Source organism: Nicotiana tabacum, chromosome 3 (assembly GCF_000715075.1).
Source record: "Nicotiana tabacum cultivar K326 chromosome 3, ASM71507v2, whole genome shotgun sequence".
Classification (NCBI taxonomy): domain Eukaryota; kingdom Viridiplantae; phylum Streptophyta; class Magnoliopsida; order Solanales; family Solanaceae; genus Nicotiana; species Nicotiana tabacum.
Window position 1 is genome coordinate 4,332,866 of NC_134082.1, and position 19,389 is coordinate 4,352,254.

Genomic DNA, 19,389 nt, shown 5'->3' on the forward strand with positions numbered 1-19,389 from the left:
TTCAGGTTCGAAAGATGAGGTCAAAGGATATAGCTTTAGTGAAAGTGCAGTGGAGAGGTCGGCCCATAGAGGAGGCTACCTGGGAGATCGAGAGGGAGATGCAGAGCAGATATCCTCACCTGTTTGAGGCTTCAGGTTGTTTCTTGACCCATTTGAGGAAGAACGTTTATTTAAGAAGGGGAGAATGTGACGACCTGGCTAGTCGTATCATGAGTTACCGCTCCATTTCCCCCATTTCTGCTTCTTATTGCTTTGTTTATAGGTTCTATGTGTGACCGGGTTGGTTGGCTTGGGTTCGGAAAAGTTTTGGTAAGGTTTGAGACACTTAGTCTCTTTGGAGGAAGCTTAAGTTGGAAAAGTCAACCGAATGTTGACTTATGTGTTAAAGGGGTTGGATGTAAATAACGATGGTTCCGATAGCTTCAGGAGGTGATTTGAGACTTAGGAGTGTGATCAAAATATGTTTTGGAAGTCTAGAGTAGATGTAGGCTTGAATTGGCGAAATTGGAATTTTGGCGTTTTTCAGTTGGTAGGTGAGATTTTGATATACGGGTCAAAATGGAATTCTGGGAGTTATAGTAGCACCGTTGTGTCATTTGGGATATGCGTGAAAAACTTCAGGTCATTCGGACATGGTTTGGTAGACTTTTTGATCAAAAGCGTAATTCAAAAGATTTTGGAAACTTAGGCTTGAATCCGATGTGTTTTGGTTGATTCGATGTTGTTTGAGGTGTTTTGAAGATTGTTATAAGTTTGTATGGTAGTATGTGACTTGTTTGTGCTTTTGGTTGAAGTCCCGGGTGCCTCGGGGTGATTTCGGGAGGTTGACGGAAAGATAGGAATTTAGAAATGGCAGTTGATGTTTTAGGACTGCTGTCATAACCGCATTTGCGGTTGGGAGGCCGCAGGTGCGACCCCGCAGATGCGGAAGACCAGTTGCAGAAGTGAAAAGAGCCTAGGAAGGCAGGAACCGCAGAAGCGGTTGAGGAACCGCACATGCGATGGCGTAGGTGCGGATTGTGCACCACAGATGCGAAAATGGTCATTTAAGTGAGGACCGCAGATGCAACGTCTTAGACCGCAGAAGCGGACCGCAGGTGCAAAAAGCCTGGGCCAGAAGGTATAAAAGCATTCCTTCACGATTTTTGAGTTGTTCTTCACCATTTCAAGTCGGTTTTGGAGATTTTTAGGAGATTTTGAAGAGGGAATCAAGGGATATCTTCTGGAGGTAAGATTTTTGAGTCTAATAATCGATCCTATGGCATTATTTCACTGATTTGGCCTAAGATTAATGGAAATTAAGGGTTAAAAATTGGGAAACTAGGGCTTGATATTGGAGACCTGACTTGAGGATTTAAGGGGCCATTTGTGGTCGGATTTTTGGACTTTTGATATGAATGAACTCGTGGGGAGATAAGGAATATATTGATGTAAATTTTATTGAATTCCGGACGTGGGCCCGGGGGTCAGGTTTTTGTTAATTTCAGGATTTATGTTGTAAATTGATTATTTTCGCATGGGCTTCATTCCCTTAGCATATTTTGACGTCATGATTCTGATTTTCGATAGATTCGACGCGAGTTGAGGCCGATTCGAGGGGCAAAGGCGTCGCGGGCTAGAGTTTGGACCGGATTGAGGTGAGTAATGATTTTAAATGTTGTCCTGAGGGTATGAAACCCCAGATTTCACATCGTTGTGCTATATTGAGGTGACTCACATGCTTGATGATGAGCGTAGGGTCGTGCACCATTGGGGATTGTGACTTAGTCCGTCCCGAGTGACTGTTTTACCGCATATTTGATTGAAAACTATTTGCTATCATCATGTTTTTGGCGGAATGCCATATTTGGGCCTCATGCCAACTATTTGGACCTTTAGGGGATTTTTACTGATATTTTCTCACTATTTTGATTTTATACTTGTACTTAGTCATGCTATATTATATATACTGTTTCATAACTTAGCCATGTTTACTATTTTTTAATACATTAAATGATATTTTAAATGATAATTTGGGTTGAGCATCATGTTTTACTGTTGCCCGAGTGGCTTATGAGATTCTGACTGAGTAAGGCCGAGGGCCTGTATTGTGAGGATACACTGATTTATGATTATGAGGCCGAGGGCTTGAGTTGTATGCCACGAGGTGGCTTGATATGAGGCTAACAACCTATTGATTATGCCACGAGGTGGCTTGATATGAGGCTGAAAGCCTATTGATTATGCCAGAGTCTGCACTTGGGCCTATTGAAAGCCTATTGATTATGGCTTGATATTGCGCTTGGGCCGTAAGGGGACCCTCCCAGAGTCTGCATACCCCCAGTGAGCGTGGGTACCCATTGTGATATGAGATATAACCCGAGGGGCTGGTGTTGTTCCATGATATTGCCCGAGGGGCGGATTCTATTGACATGGTGCCCGAGGGGCGAATTTTTATGTGTTTATCTGTTCTAGCTGCTTTTCATTTAATTGTTTAACTGTTAATAAGATGTTTTAAAGAAGCATATTCTGAACTAAGGTGTCTTTATATGTTTTCACTGTTTCATTGCTTTTACTAGGTTTATACTGCTTCTTTATAGCATGTTGATGTGCGTTTACGTGATTTCTTATCGCTCAGCCTTCATTTATTGTTATTAATTACTGAGTTAGAGTACTCACTTTACTCTCTGCACCCTGTGTGCAGATACAGGCGCTTCAGGTCCCACTAGCGAGTGTTGATTCTTCCAGCTCAGGCGTATTCGAAGATTCACTAGGTAGCTACTCGGCGTTCGCAGCCCAGTGCTTCTCCCCCTATCTTATTTTCTCTTGTTTGAGTTCTGTAATAGACTATGTAGACTCTTCCTATTTTAAATCGGTTAGTAGATGCTCATGACTAGTGACACCCCGATGTCGGGCTATGTCTATTCTGTAATTGTACTGTTTCACCTTATTTTGGGATTATTATTATGTTACAGACTTAATTTATATTATTTTAATTACTTAAAATTAATTGGGAGTGTGTTGGCTGGCCTTGTCTTCACGAGAGGCGCCATCACCTCTGGGTCTGGGTTTAGGGTCGTGTTAGGGACCCACAATTGTGGACCTCGAAGAGTGACTAATACCTTCTCTTTAAGGTAATTTGAGGCCTTACCCGATCTTTGGTGGCTTAACGCACCTTAAAACCGTTAGGTGACGACTCTTATTCTTTTGACACTCTATCTCCCATCTAAAAGAGTTGTCATAACGTCAAAGCCCGCTTTTCGAGAAAATAGGGCACGACAAAATATGTTGCGGATCATTTTGGAACCTTGTTGTATTGCTGAAGAAGCTGGTTACTGATGCCATCGCACCTGTAGTGAAGAGACGCAAATGCGACGTCACAGAAGCAGCCAGGCAAGCGCAGGTGCAGAGTTTTGTTGGAAGAACGGGGATCGCAAATGCGGGCGTGTTGCCGCAGAAGTGGAATCACACCCGCACAAAATGGAGCACATAAAGGTAAGCACAAAAGTGCATTTTTGGTTGCAGAAGCGACATTGGATCAAATAAGGAACTTCCGCAGGAGCAAATTATTAGCCACAGAAGGAACCTGCTGACCGCAAAAAATGGGATTTTCTGGCGGAAGCATTTATTCAAGGGTTAGGCCATTTTTATCATATCTTGAGTTGTATAATTCGGATTTGGGAGATTTTGGCGGGGTTCTTAATGTGTTCGCTTGGGGTAAGCGTTCTTTACCTGAATTTGATTTTGTTTTGTGATTCCATCTTTGTTTTAAACATTATACTTGTGAATTGAACGAGATAAAATATGAATTTTTGTAAAATCTTTCAAAAATATAAAATGAGGAATTAAATGGCGATTTGATATCGAAATTTGAGAATTTTGGTACGGTTGAACTTATACCAGAGTGGGTGTTTGAATTTTGTGAATTTTGTCAGTTTCCAAGGTATAGTTGCTGGATTGACTTTTTGGGTTGTCTTTTTAGTTTTAATTAAAAATAGAAGCTTTATTATCCAAAATTATTTTCTATGAGTTTTATTTATGATATGAAGTTATTTTGCCAAGATTGAGCCATCCAGAGGTTATTTCACTCGAGAAGGTCATTTTTGAGTATCGGTCTAGCTTCTTTGAGGTAAGTATCTTGCTTAACTTTATGTGGAGGAATTACCCCTTAGGATTCGAGTCGTATGTACTATTTGTTTCATGTGAAATTCTTGTATGGGAGGTGTTGAGTATGTACTCAGGATTATATGTAGAAATTAACCGGTCTAGACTCTTAGGCATATTTTATGTACTTATTTGGAACTGTGAGCATGCTATATCTTTTATTTGTCATGTCTACTATCACATGCTTTATTTGAAGTTGCCGTTACATGGCACATTCTATTCTTGTCGAGTTTGCTTTTTCATGTTTTATTTGGAGTTGTTACCACTTTCACTATTACGTGATTTCTCTGATTGTTGAGTTGCTCTTCGTTGAGATTATTATTACATGATATCCCTTGTTGCCGTTTTATTCTCATGCCTTTAGATGTAGTACTAGCTTGTTTCATCTGTTTCATTGCTAGCTTAATTCATACACTAGAATCTATAGTTTGCCATTTCATGGAGATACTTTCACTATTGAGTTTATCCTTAAACAACTAACTGGGATTGTAGTTATCGAGAGTCATTAATCTATTTCATTTAAAGTCTCATTTAAAGGAGGTATTGTTCCTTGTTGAGTTACTTTTCTATCCATTTTGTTGTTATTGAGATTCTATATACGATTTGTTGAGTCGAGGGCTATTTGTTGTGAAAATATTAATATCGTTGAATTCTTGGAAAGGTTGTGTCCTACGGGCAATTTGTATACGAATTGATATGTTGGGTTGTTGTGATGTTATAATGTATGAATTATTATGTGGTTTGGTTGTTGTTGTGCGGAGTATAAGGGTGGCATTTCACCGTTGTTGTTATGCGGAGTATAAGGGTTGCATTTCACCGTTGATGTTATACAGGGCATAAGGGTGGCATTTCACTGTTATTGATTGTAGGGAGTGATACGGATGGCTATTGTATTATTGTCCAGGCGGAATGATAAGGGTAACTATTAAACAGATTGATATGGGTGGCTATTATACGGAGTAATAAGGGTGACAATAGGAGAGATAATGGTGGCTAATGATATTGTCAGGGCAGAGTGATAGGGGTGGCTATTGGAGATATAAGGGTGGTAGTGTCAGGGATGATGTGTAATGGTTTGGAAATATTGTGTTGGTGATTTTCCTTCTGTTTGTCATACACCTTGCATGACTTGTTTTGTTGTTTCGATGAGCTATTCGATGTCCTTGATATTACCTCTTGACTTGGGCTGTGGTAGTATACTCGCACAAGTATACACTGCAGCACGCCACTTATACTAGCTCATAAGTACGAAACTTGACATTTATCAATCATGCCCATGTGTTCTTGTATTATTTATTTTAATGTTGTAATTGTGAGCCCGTGACCATATTGGGCTGATTGGGATAGTGAGCTTATGAACATACTGGGCTGATTGTGATAATGAGTATGTGATCATGTCATGCGGATTATGATTGTGAGCATGTGATCATGTCGGACGGATTGTCATAGTGAGCATGTGATTATGACGAGCGGATTGTGTAGTGAGCATGTGACCATATTTGGCGGATTAAGATTGTGCACCTGTGATCATGTTGGGTGGATTGTGGTTGTAAGCCTGTGCCTATGTCAGGCGGATTGTGATTGTGAGCATGTGACTATGTCGGGCGCGTATGTGCTAACGACATTTAAAATATACTTACCCACTACCAACTTAATAGTTATTAATGTATCATTCACCCGCCTAACCTCTACCACTGCCCCTCTAAGATGATTATCTACCAGGATACCCACTCCATTCTTACCCCTCAAGACTCTAGAGTACCACAACTTATACCCATCCGGGTCTTTCGCCTCGATCCGACCCACCTAGTCTCTTGGACACATGCTATATTAATCTTCCTCTTCTAAGGATCTTCGCCAACTCTATAGACTTACTCGTTAGTGAACCTATGTTCCATGACCTGATTCTCAACCTATAGGCTCCCTTGCCCCCTCTACCTCCCCTGCTTCCCGTCCCACCCCTGGCCCCCGCCCTACACTCTACCCCACCCGAGGACATGTTCTTACTCTATCATCCCAGACTACAGCCACTACACCTACAACAAGCTAAAGGAGACTCGCTAGTGCACAACGGTCAACGAAACAAACTAGAAGAAAACAAGTGACTACTAGCGCACTTGTTGAATGATTGAACTATTGCGAACTAAAGTTAGATCAATTTAGGTAACACCAAATGGGAAACAGTAAAACGCGAGGTACCAACTCCCGAGAATAAAACCTGTGATTGATTTGTTGTACTTGATGTTGTTGTACGCTCCCGCGCAGGTTCCTACCGCCCTTTGCTGACACTCACCCAGTCTGCTCTCCTTTGTTAGTGCTCGTGCGCCCAACTTGTCTCCAACAACTCCAAAAATTTTCCTAAAAAACATAGAAAATACCACGAGTCAAAAATCAAAAAAGGGTTGTCACCGCTACCACCGGTGTAGCCTCGAGGGAAAAAAATAGAGAAAGGGACGAGAAAATGAGGGACTAACGAAGAGAAACGAGAAAGGAGATATGGGGATAAATAACCGGTGGGGGAAGAGACTAACAATACCGTTGAAGAAGACTGAAGCTTCAGCAAACAATAAGACTTTCAAAATAGACTTTACGTTAATTGAATTCACAGGTTTCAAGGCAAACACAATTGATTGGATCAATAAATATAAATCAGCAAGAAATGTGATAAACTAAAACCCGTATAATCAAAACACCAATTTTACTTCCTCGGCAACGATTGAACAGGGTATTTACAATGAACTAAAGTAACTCCAAAATATACAAAAAATAATAATTAAAAATAAAAATACCCAGATGCCAAATTAGTTAAGATAATGCAAATTCATCTATACATTCAAAACATAGAGAATTAGATTCTTACAAGTATATTATTACACTATTAATATACTTGAAGAAATGTGTTTACCTTAGAAGTGAAGTAGCTGAAGAAGCAGAGAAAGGAGAAAGAAAAAAACATTGCCAGATATTTTTTTCCGGTTATACTGTGTTATTTTTCCTATACTTTTCTGGAATGTCACCATTAAAATATCGACTATTAACATGTTCTATGTCCAATTATAAATTTATTAAATACTGAATAATAAAAGCTACTACTCCTAATAAATAATGTATATGTGTAACCAGGGCAAAGCCACCTTTTACAAAGGGTGGTCAACTAACCACCCTTCATTAAAATATTACAAAAAATTGCACTGTATATATAAGCAAAATACTGATTTTAGATGTATAAAATATATATTGAACACCCTTTGTCGGGAATTCTTTTTTAGTTCTTTCAAATTTGAACACCCTTGAAAATATTTCTGGCTTCGCCAGCGTGTGTAACTAATTTATATAACTTGTTGGTAATGATAAAAATATGTACTTCCATTACTTTTTTTGGAGGTGAAAAATTATTTCTTGATTTCAACCGAAGACAAAGTATGTGGAAGAACGGATCTCTTGGCTTCATATTTTCAGTTGGTAAATTAAACTTAATATAACACAAGCATAGCCAAGAAAAATTCTACAAAATCGTCCGAAATACAAAATCAACAACTTTTAAGGCAAATCCCCAATAGAAAAGTTTCAAAAACACCTATAAATAGCAGAATCAATAGCATAACCAAATCGTCCGAAAAAAGAAACACAAAGCAACAAGAACAAAAAAAAATTAAAAAATAAAAATAACAAGCGAAAAGTGAGAAAATTCAAAAGAAATTAAAATATGGATTCATCAAAGAAGCTTGTTGCAGTGTTTCTTGTGTGCATGGTTATGTTATCATCATTTGTGCATGTTTCAAAGGCTCATGAGCAAGAAAAAAGTAACGCAGAAATGTTTAAAGAATCTGTTACAGGGGTTACCGCTGAATATACAGCTTGCTTCAATGAATGTGAAAAGACATGTATTGATCAAGGTTTTGGATACACTCATTGTGAGATGAAGTGTGACAGCGACTGCAATGCCAAGTTGCTAAAAGGTATATACACTAACAATGTAATTTTAATACGTGCTAAGTAAATCACTACATAAATGGTCGAAAAAGGCTAAATATATTGTTGGACTATTCGAAAAATAATTTAAATACATCTTCATTTTATTTTTAAATTATTTTCGTCAAAATTGCCTCGTTAGTAAAACCTAGTCGATGGAAATTCCTTCCTGACAAATCAATTTCTGAGGAAATGTCTGTTAGAAATTCGTATTTTCTTTGGTAGTGGTATTGTGATTTTTTTTTATTAAATATATATTTTTTAGCTTTGTTACACTTATATATATATATATATATATATATATATATATATATATATATATATATAGTAGCATAGCCCTTCATTTTTATCGTATAAGTTATATGTAATGAAAATTGAAAAGATTTTTATGCTATCAATAAAATAAATCAGGTATTATAACATGTTATTTATAATTTTAATTAGAACCAATTAATTTATCATAGAGGTATGTGTAATTACTCTAAAGATATCTCGATAGCATAAATACCTTTTACATTACTCGTACTTAAAACTAAAATAGAATTTTAACATGTTATCAAATTAATTTTTATCATATAAATTTAACTAATTCCCTTATAAGTGCATGATTGTATAATTTTTTTTACTTTCACCACATTAAACGTCTAATTAGACCTAATTTTCATTGCTCGCACAATGCTTTCTTAAAAAAAAAATTAAAATTCTGATATATAGTTGTTGATTATTTTTCGATTTTCTAATACGTTATTCTCTTTTGTTTTCTCAGAAAAACTCGAGAGATTGATGAATTTGAAGCCTTGAAGATGGACCAAAGGATGCAAAAATAGCAAATATATTTTTTTTTGAACATTAAAGCAATGGGTTTTCATTTCTACTAATTAGTTAATTCATTTTTTTTTTGCCATTGTACGAGCAATTTTCATGATTTGATAAACTCGTTTGTTTTTCTAATTATTCATGTTTCTCTCGAGTTAGTCGCAACAAATTTCTTAATTTAATTTTATTTTCCATCTTCTTGATATTTTTGGCAATATTCTTGTTACTAGTCTCTATAAACGTGTCTTGCACGACATTCCCTGTCAATTATTTAACAAATGTTAGTTAATATTATTTTATATTACATTATATTTAGTTTATGAGGTACAAAATAGTTATTTGGATCAAGTCCTCCTGAGGCTTCTTAATTAAAAATTGACGTTCTAAGTACACATTCCCACAATTGCAACTATCCTTCTAAAAAAAAACATTTTATAATTCAATATTATCTAGGGATTGAGCCAATGACCCAATGTTGTAAAAGTATTAAAAGAATATCAATCATTTTTTAGTGTGAAAAGTCAAATTCTTCTGCAAACACGTTTGGTTGCACATTATTTAATCAAAGCTCTACATAAATTAAAAGAAATACGGAAAAGGCCTAAAATGCCACTCAACTTTTAGAAATGGTCTATCCATGTCATCCGTTAAAAAATGCTCATTTTATATCACTGCCATTACACATTTGGTTCATCCATGCCATTGTTGACTAACTAGTAAACTTGCTTGCGCTTTGCACGATCGTGAAAAAATTGAGTTTATGAAACTTATTTTTTCCTAAATTAGTTTAGATGAGAATAAATTTGATGAATATGCATACAAAAAAAAAATGTTGTAAGCATGCATCTCTGTATATTGATTAACTTACTTATAGTCTGTTTGGCGAAGCTTTGAAGGTTAAAAACATTTTTTTTTCAAAGTTGAAGTGTTTGGCAAAACTTTTAGAAGAAAAGAAAAATGCTTTTGAATAGAAGTAGAAGGGTTTTGGAAAAGCAAAAAAAAATAGTTTCTCCTCAAATGTACTTTTTTGAAATGCACTTTTAAAAAAAATACACTAACAAACACTTTTTAAAAGCTTGGTCAAACACTAATTACTGCTTCGAAGTATTTTTTTTTTAATTTAATTAGTCAAATATAAACTGTTCTCAAAAATACTTCTCCAAATAAGTTGATTATAGAAGATGGGCCAAACAGGCTATTAAGAGTGCAGAGGATAGGGCAAACATAAGAAAATATAACATGGTATAAAAGTGCTGCCTCAACATACTGCAATATTTGGTTAATTTTCTTTTCCGCATAAACCTTAACGTAATTTATTTTAGTTTCAAATTTTCTGTTTTGTGTAATTAATATGCGCATTAGTTATGCAGAAATTTATGTACTATTATTTTGTATGGATATTTTTTTTTAAAAATAAGTAGTACTAATACGAGAATTAAAATAACTAAATGACAAAAATAACCCATCCTTGCAGTTATAATTTTTTTTTGGTTAAAGCAATAATATTATATATTAAAAATACATCGTATAATTTTTTAATACAACAAACAGAATATTCAATAACAAATCATCTTTACATTACAATTCATATATTATAGTAGTTTTGTATTACTAATCTCTTTATTTATATTCTTTTTGAATTACTAATCCTTATATCCCTAACACCTACATAACTTGCTTCTAAACAAACACCACACTTTAGTTATTACTGGAAAAAGAATTCACAGTGAGCTAGGGGAAACAGATCGATTAATAAGAAAAAAACTTGAGGACTTTTATTCCATTTTTTTTTCCCGAAAAACTTGAGGACTTCAAACTAATTTTACATCGAAGTGATCCATCATATGCTTAAAATTGTACGTACATACATACATATTTCCTTAAGGCACGCAAGTATACTTTGGCTTCGGTTCCCTTTTTACACTTCTGGAAATACTCTGGCCTGAAGATAGAAGACGTCAACTCCACCAACAAAGAAAAGGAATTAGAAGAAAAAGTGAACTAAGCAAATGAAAAATTTGCAGGGCGAATGCTATAATTATGAATTGAAGAAGAAAAAAACGAACTATATTGTCTAATTCTTTAAAATTCAAAAGCGAAAGGAAGAAGACCAAATGACCAAATGAACTGTCCTTTCTCGGTGGCTAACTGGCTATTTCATTACAAAAGCCTACCGAAGAGGATAACTAACACACTGTTGCACAGTCGTTGTCCAGGCGTAAAGATAAATATCTGCACATGATAAAAATTTCAAAATATTATTTGATGTTATAGAGAATTTCCTTTTTAAAGAAAATATGAGACATGAAATTAATCAACAAACATCTTTATACAAGAAAAAGCGCATAATTTTCAAGTAATAGAGTCAAATTCAATGAACAACAAAATTGGCCCTGCAAAATGTATTTATCAACAAACATCTTTATACAAAAAAAAGCGCATAATTTACAAGTAAGAGACAGATTCAATAAAAAAAATTCAGCCGACCGTGAAATTGTATCTCCAAATTAGGAGTTACGAAGATGAAGAGGTTGTGATATTAATTAATAGTAGAAGTTATGGAGATCAAGTTGTGTGATTTATGGAGTTGAAATTGATTAAGTAATAAGATAATTGAGAAAAATGAGAGGAAAAGCAAAAAAAGGACAATAAAGATAAATATAATCCTTGGCTTTAGAGAGTGCCACATCACCTTTTTCATGCCCAACTTTATATAGATATATATAGATGGCTCAATTTTTATTTCGCCCATCCATGCCACTGTCGTTAGTCAATAATGGCATGGATGAGCCAAATATGTAACGGCAGTGACATGAAATGAGCATTTTTTTAACGGATGACATGGATAGACCATTTCTGAAAGTTGAGTGACATTTTTAGGCCTTTTCCGAAAGAAATAAGAAGCTCCATTTATCAAATGGTGAGATTTTATAATTTTTCTATTCCAGAATAAAAATAGAATACGAAAAAATCAACCTCCTTGGAAAATAAACTCGCAACTTTTTTTTTTTACTATTTTATTATAATATATGGTAGCGTTAGTGGCTAATTATTTTCTTTTTTGGGGTCGTGATTACGCCTAATATTTCACTTGTTAGGCAAGTCAATGTTAGTTATATTTATTATCTATTTTTTTAAAATTTAGATTAAATAATAACAATATCAACTAAATAGTCTGAAATAATATAATATGCTACTGAACGACGTAATCAATATACAGCTCAAAAATTGGAGTCACGAATACATGAGCATCTAGAATACTACAGATAATAGTTTAAATAAAATACCACTGTTTGAATCAATATAAACAGTAATAGTTATAGAGAAGGGGACTTCAGGGTTTGCGAAAGTCGCAGAGCTATACCTCAAGTCTCTGCCAATAGCTAGACCCGGGCAACATCACTGAACGCTGCAGGACTAACTCCAGTGTGCAACATGCTCATGGGTGGGCGACTCAGCTCCCACTTCCTCCTCCTTATCATCTCCCTCCTCAGATGTATCAGAGTCATCACTATTAGCACCTCCAGGTGCCACAGGGTCCTTCCCAATAGTCACCTTATCCGCTCGAAACTTTGCCTCTTTCTGCACTTTTCAATCCACGCTCAAGTTCTCCGGCACCCGTGCTGGCCGACATAGCCTAGTGACTAAGGAAGGGAAGAAGAAACCATATCGCTTCACCGGACAACACGTGAACATCTCCTCGTGAATAATTTTGGCCACGCCAAAATCGTGGCCATTCATGAAACGTCAAATCAATGTAGCTCGAGGACCAGTCACTTTAGTGGTGTTGGAGTACGGGAGTAGACGACTATTGATGACATACAGCAAACACTTCCCTTCAAAGGTTAGTGTCGCCGAATGAAACTTATGCCCATGTATAATCCACACAACTTCCTTTCCAGGCACACATATTATTTCAAAGAACAAATCCCACGTGGTGAATCGTCTACCATGAGCTTCATAGTAGTCCTCCGCCCCAGGTGCAGGCAGCCGGTATGCTCTCTAAATGGCCTCAACATAGGCGTTCACATTCTTCTTGCGTACTATGAACACACCGTTCACATGTTTTTTAATGTTCGCGTAAAATTCCTGCACAACCATCAAATTAGCTTTATCTGGTTCTTCAAAGAAAATATCTAGCCCGCGCCGGACCAACTCATTGTACATGTTGGGACAGTCATATTGGAGAGACCCTATATCGATACCCCTCTCTAGTATGGGATACTTGGATGCCTTGACACCAAAATGGTCCTGAGCTGTGCTGGAGACGAACCTGTAACTATAATATGGATGAGCAGGAATTGAAGCGCGTGCTTTGGAGGATCCAGCTTGACCGCTGGAGGAAGAACCGGTGGTCTGGCATTTCTTAGAGGGCTCCATACTACCTGAAATAAAGAACATCAGCAACGAAATATAAGAGATGTGAACTAAAGGTGATTACTCAGACTTCATCCGCACAATTGGTCACAATTTACGTTAACAATTCACTGTAGCATTTTAACAAACACTTTATATGCACCATTCACCGGAGTCCCCAATTAACAAAGTGATAGGCCAAACTCAACCACAATTGCCCCAATGTCAACCACACATGTCAAGAGACACATCTACGACAACCTAAACAAACCCACTAGCATACAAGAACACAATAAGAAAGAAAACTACTAAAGAAAAAGAAAACTACTACATAACCAAGAACTTTAAATATCCCAACAATAATTGAAATAAGTGACCTTACCTAGTAGAGTTGTAGTTAGGCTATGTGAGGAGAAACTATTAGAAGTGAGAAGAGGGTGGAGCGGGTGTGATTTGATCGGTAATGTGGAAGTATGAGGGTTGGGGTTCTTTGAGAAGAAGGAGAACGTTTGTGTGTTTTAATTTGTAAGGGAGGGTTTAGGGTGTTAGGCGTGAATAAGAGTTAAGAGAGATAAGAGTTAGATCATTAGAACTAAAAGAACAAAATAAATAAAATTAAAAAAAAACTTTAACTAAGGTGGCAGGCGGAGCTATGTGCGCGGTCTGACCATGGTCCGAGCACGGCCACGCACGTGAGGAAAAATGTTTGTTGTCTTGCACGGTCTGACCGCGGTCCGACTGCGGCCGCGCACAATACATCAGTCCTGAGGCAGAATGTTTGGCAATTTGCGCAGTCCAACCGCGGTCCAAGCGCGGCCGTGCACCTGGGCTTCGTAAATTCTCAATTTTTTACCGATCCCTTCAGCGCCTGTTGGACTTATCACTCGCCCAAGCTCACCAGCACTTGTTAGTACTTATAAAAATAAAATAACAAATTCTAACTACACTAAAAATCACTACGCATTGGGTTGCCTCACAACAAGTGCCTTAGTTAATGTCGTGGCACGGCAAATACAACAAATCAAAGGGTTTCCTCCCATGAAGTGCCTGATTTAACATCACGACACGATGCAGATAAGCGCATTTAAAGTACACTCAATTTTGGAGGACCGATAAAATGGGTCACTAAAACTTCCTTTGCTTCCTCCATGCCCACATAATGTTTCAACTTATGCCCATTGACTTTAAATGTGCGAGAGTCATTACTCGCAGCAATCTCTTATCACGATCCGGATTTCCCACCCTCGGGAGTCATGATGGCGCCTACTAGTGAAAGCTAGGCAAGCCAACTATTTTATTTTTAACACATTAGTAACCAACCCAAACATATCTAAACAGTAACTAAAGCTAAAGAAATGAAAGTGCGGAAGAGTTATAATAAATCAAAATAATCCAATACATGTCTACCCATAGATCTGGCATCACAATTTCACGAACAATTAAGATTTTTACTACAAACACAAGTCTGAAGGAAGTACAACTGTTCTCAAAATAAAAAGAGACAGCCAAAAGCTAAAACAAGGAAGGGGGACTTCAGGCTCTGCGGACGCGAGCAGATCTACCTTGGTCTCCCTGGACTGAAGGCAGCTACCTTAGCTACTCACCAGGTCAGGTACCTAAATCTGCACAAAAGAGTGCAGCGTGTAGTATCAGTACAACCGACTCCATGTATTGAGTAAGTGTCGAGCCTAATCTCGGCGAAGTAGTGACGAGGCTAGTAAACGACAATCATATAAACATGTGCAGTTAAATCATATACAAACAGAATCATAATAACAGGAATCAACAGACTTAGGTGGGAAGGGGACATGCTGCGGGGGATAACAAGTTCTAACAATAAACTAATAGAGAAGCATAAAGAGCACCATAGTTAAATCAACAGGAATAAAGAAAACAGTAACACGTGCACGACATCACCCTTAGTGCTTTTACTCTCGTTCTCACCATATGAAACAACAGAAACGGCACGACATCACCCTTCGTGCATTACCTCTTATAATCATGGCACAACATCACCCTTTGTGCATTAACTCTCAAAATATTGGCACGGCATCACCCTTCGTGCATTAACTCTTAAATCATGGCATGACATCACCCTTCGTGTATTAACACTCATAGGGCACGACATCACTCTTCGTGCATTAACACCCACTCACAAGATCATGCACGACATCACCCTTCGTGCTTTACACTCTTTCTTACCCAAAAAATAGAAACAATACGTCCCGGCAAGGGAATCAACAATATCAACAATAATATCCCGTCAAGGGATTCAACTATAACCATTCTCGTTTTCAACAATTACTTTACAAAATGAAACTCAACTTGAGCCAATACTCAACAATAGTCAATTACCAAGAAACTTTCATAACCTTTATTCAACATTGATAATCATCAATTTGAGCATGAACGATACATAATAGAGTCACAACAATCATGATATAAGACTCACGGTCATGATTGACACCAACACATAGATACTCGTCACCAAACATATACGTCATACTCAAACTAACACATAGAAAATAAGACCACAACTCCTATTCCCTCAAGCTAAGGTTAGGCCAAACACTTACCTCAATTTCCACGGACCATATTAAGCCTCAATTACCTCTTTACCTCTCGGTTCCACTTCCAATTCGCTTGTATCTAGTCATAATTTACTTAATAACATTAATAAATGTTAAATAAACCAATTCTAATGTATGAAAATAGATTTTCCATTTTTTCCCCCAAAAAGTTAAAAATCGACCTCAGGCCAGCTGGGTCAAAACCCAAACTTCAAACCAAAACCCGATTACCCATTCACTCACAAACTCATATATGCAATTAGTTTTGAAATCAGACCTCAAATTGAGGTCCAAATCCCCAAAATTTGAAAATCCTAATTTCTACCAAAAAACACCCAATTTCCCATGAAAACCCCTTGATTTTGAAGTGAAATTATGTAAAAAGATGGATTAGATTGAAGAAGATGAGTTAGAAATCACTTACTTATGATTGGAGAAGTTTGAGCCTTTGAAAAATCGTCTAAGGATGTTTAGGGTTTGAGAAAGTTGTAAAATGATGAAAAATCCCACTTAACAGGTGCAGATATCGCAATTGCAATCAGGGGTTCGCAATTGCAAACCCTTTGAAATCCTGCTATCTTTGCATTTGCGAAGGAAATATCACATTTGCGATGAAGGGCCTTCGCAATTCCTAGCCCAGTGTTCGCAATTGCGATGAGGGCCTGCCCAGGTTTCGTTCGCAATTGCGACACTTTGGTCACATTTCCCAAGCCTGACCACTTCGCAAATTGCGAAGCCTGATCTCGCAATTGCGAGATCAGAGGCTTATGCAAAACACCAGCTGCACAACTGCATTTTACTAAGTCTAAATCACCTCGTGGCCTATCCAAAACTCACCCGATCTTTCGGGGATCTAAACCAAACATGCACGCAAGTCTAAAAATATCATACAGACTTGCTTGTGTGATCAAATCACCAAAATAACATCAACAACTACGAATTTAACCTCAAGTTCATGAAATTCTTTAAAAATATTAAAATTTCCATTTTCTCAACCAAAGGTCCGATTTATACCTAATCAACTCGGATTCTTACTAAATTTCACAGATTCAACTTAATTATTATTTTAAACCTATACTTGGCTTCGGAACCAAGATAAGGGCCCGATACCATCAAGAACACGCAACATTTCACTTCTAAATACTTTATATATTCCAACAAACAATTTTCTTTAAAAATTCTTTTCTCGGGCTAGAGACCTCGGAATTCGATTCCGGGCATACACCCAAATTCCATATTTTACTACGGACCCTACGGGATCATCAGATCACGGGTCCCGGTCTGTTTACCAAGCATGTTGACAAAAGTCAACTTTAATTAATTTTAAAGGCCAAATTCATTATTTTCCTTAAAGTTTACATAAAAGCTTTTTGAAATGCGCTAGGATTGCGCACATAAATCGAGGTGAGACAAAAAGAGGTTTTCAAGGCCTCGTGACGCAGATTTGACTTCTAAAACAAGAGATGACCTTTAGGGTCATCAAATCTCTACAACACCTGTGGGGTGAATTTCAACCACACGAAAAGGCCCTGACCATCGTGATTTCAATTTGCCCGGAAACAACCTCAGGCAGGAGTTGTATAGCAATACCGTATCTCCAGGTTTAAAATCCTGCTTAATAATATTCCCATCATGTATCATCTTCATTCTCTCCTTGTATAATCTTGTGCTCTTAAAAGCGTGATATCTAAACTCACCAGCTCATGCAATTCCGTTACTCTACTTGTTCCTGCCGCTTCACTATCAAGATTCAACTGCCTCAATGCCTTCCAAGCTCTATGCTCCAACTCTACGGGTAAATGACACAACTTCCCAAACACCAACTTGTATGGCAACATGCCAATTAGAGTTTTGAAAGAGGTTCGATATGCCCAAAGTACATCGTATAACTTCCTTGCCCAATCTGTTCTAGTTGCATTCACAGTTTTAGTCAGCATACTCTTTATTTCTCTATTCGAGACTTCCACTTGCCCGCTTGTTTGTGGATGATATGGGGTGGCCACATTGTGGCATACATCATACTTCTCCAACAACTTTGTAAAGGTTCGATAGCAAAAGCGAGTGTCTCTGTTACTGATTATTGCCCTTGGGGGTGCCAATTGGGTGAAAATATTCTTTCTCAAAAAACCAATTACCCCCTTTGCATTATTAGTAGGGAGTGTTGTAGCTTCCACCCATTTGGACATGTAGTCCACAGCAGCGAGTATGTACTTGTTGCCATATGAGCTGACGAACGACCCCATGAAGTCGATCCCCCTATATCAAACACTTCTACCTCCTGAATTGGGTTCATGGGCATCTCATGTCTGCGGGAAATGTTCCCGGTCATTGGCATTCATCACAACTCTTTATCCATAGATGTGCATATTTGAACAGTGTTGGCCAGTAGAACCCTGACTCCAAGACTTTTGCAGCTGTCCTTACTCCCTTGAAGTGCCCACCATATGGTGATGCGTGACATGCCTGCAAAATAGAAAACTGGTCTATCTTGGGGATACATCTCCGGATCATGTTATTAACACAAATCCTGAACAGATAAGGCTCATCCCAATAATACATGCGACACTCACGAAAGAACTTTTTCTTTTGAATAGAGGAAAGGTCATAAGGAACAATACCGCTCGCCAGGTAGTTTGCAATATCTGCATACCATGGCACTTCCTCGAGACTCGTGGCTAGAAGTTGTTCATCTGGAAAAGTTTCTAGAATCTCTTCTAACTCAACCTTCTTTTCAGCTCCTTCCAGCCGGGATAAATGGTCAGCTACTTGGTTCTCTGTTCCCTTTCGGTCACGGATCTCCAAATCAAATTCTTGCAGCAGTAGCACCCATCGAATCAGGCGCGGTTTTGACTTTTTCTTTTCAATTAAGTACATGAGAGCAGCTTGGTTAGTATAAACAATTACCTTTGAGCCTATCAGGTACGACCTGAACTTGTCAAATGCTAACACCATTACCAGCATCTCCTTCTCGGTCACAGTGTAATTTAGCTGGGCTCAGCACAATGTTCTACTTGCATAGTCCATTGAATGCATGATTTTATCTTTTTGCTGCCCAACAATTGTTCCCATAACATAGTCACTAGCATCACACATGAGCTCAAATGGTTGCTCCCAGTTGGGGGCAACTATGATAGGTGCTGTTACGAGTCTCTTCTTTAATTCCTCAAAAGCTACCCTACAGTCATCAAAAAACACAAAAGGGTGATCTTTTTCAAGCAATTTACACAAGGGGTTAGCAATTTTGAAAAATCTTTTATAAATCTCCTAAAAGAACAACGTGCCCAAGAAAACTTCTGATTAATTTGACGGAGGTGGGTAGTGGAAACTTTTCTATCACATCAACCTTTCATGATCCACCTCAATACCTTTACTTGACACTATGTGCCCCAACACTATACCTTCGTGTACCATGAAATGACACTTTTCCCAGTTGAGTACCAGATTAGTCTCGATACACCTTTTCAAAACTCGCCTCAAGTTCACAAAGCAATCATCGAATGAATTCCCCTCCACTGAGAATTCATCCATGAAA

At 37.6% G+C, this 19,389-nt stretch overlaps 1 protein-coding gene across 1 annotated transcript; it reads right to left on the reverse strand.

Annotated features, from left to right (window-relative positions):
* Window positions 1-18,195: 18,195 nt before the first annotated feature.
* Window positions 18,196-18,809, reverse strand: LOC142174684 (uncharacterized). Its single transcript, XM_075240721.1, has 2 exons — window positions 18,476-18,809; window positions 18,196-18,320 (listed from the first exon to the last, which is right to left on the reverse strand). The coding sequence occupies exons 1-2, from the start codon at window positions 18,807-18,809 to the stop codon at window positions 18,196-18,198; spliced, it is 459 nt and encodes a 152-aa protein (XP_075096822.1).
* Window positions 18,810-19,389: the final 580 nt, after the last annotated feature.

Coding starts and splice junctions, on each gene's coding strand:
- LOC142174684 (XM_075240721.1), bottom strand. CDS start 18,809: ATGGTGTTAGCATTTGACAAGTTCAGGTCGTACCTGATAGGCTCAAAG. Junction 18,321..18,475: donor TGCAAACTACCTGGCGAGCG/GTATTGTTCCTT, acceptor TCTATTTTGCAG/GCATGTCACGCATCACCATA.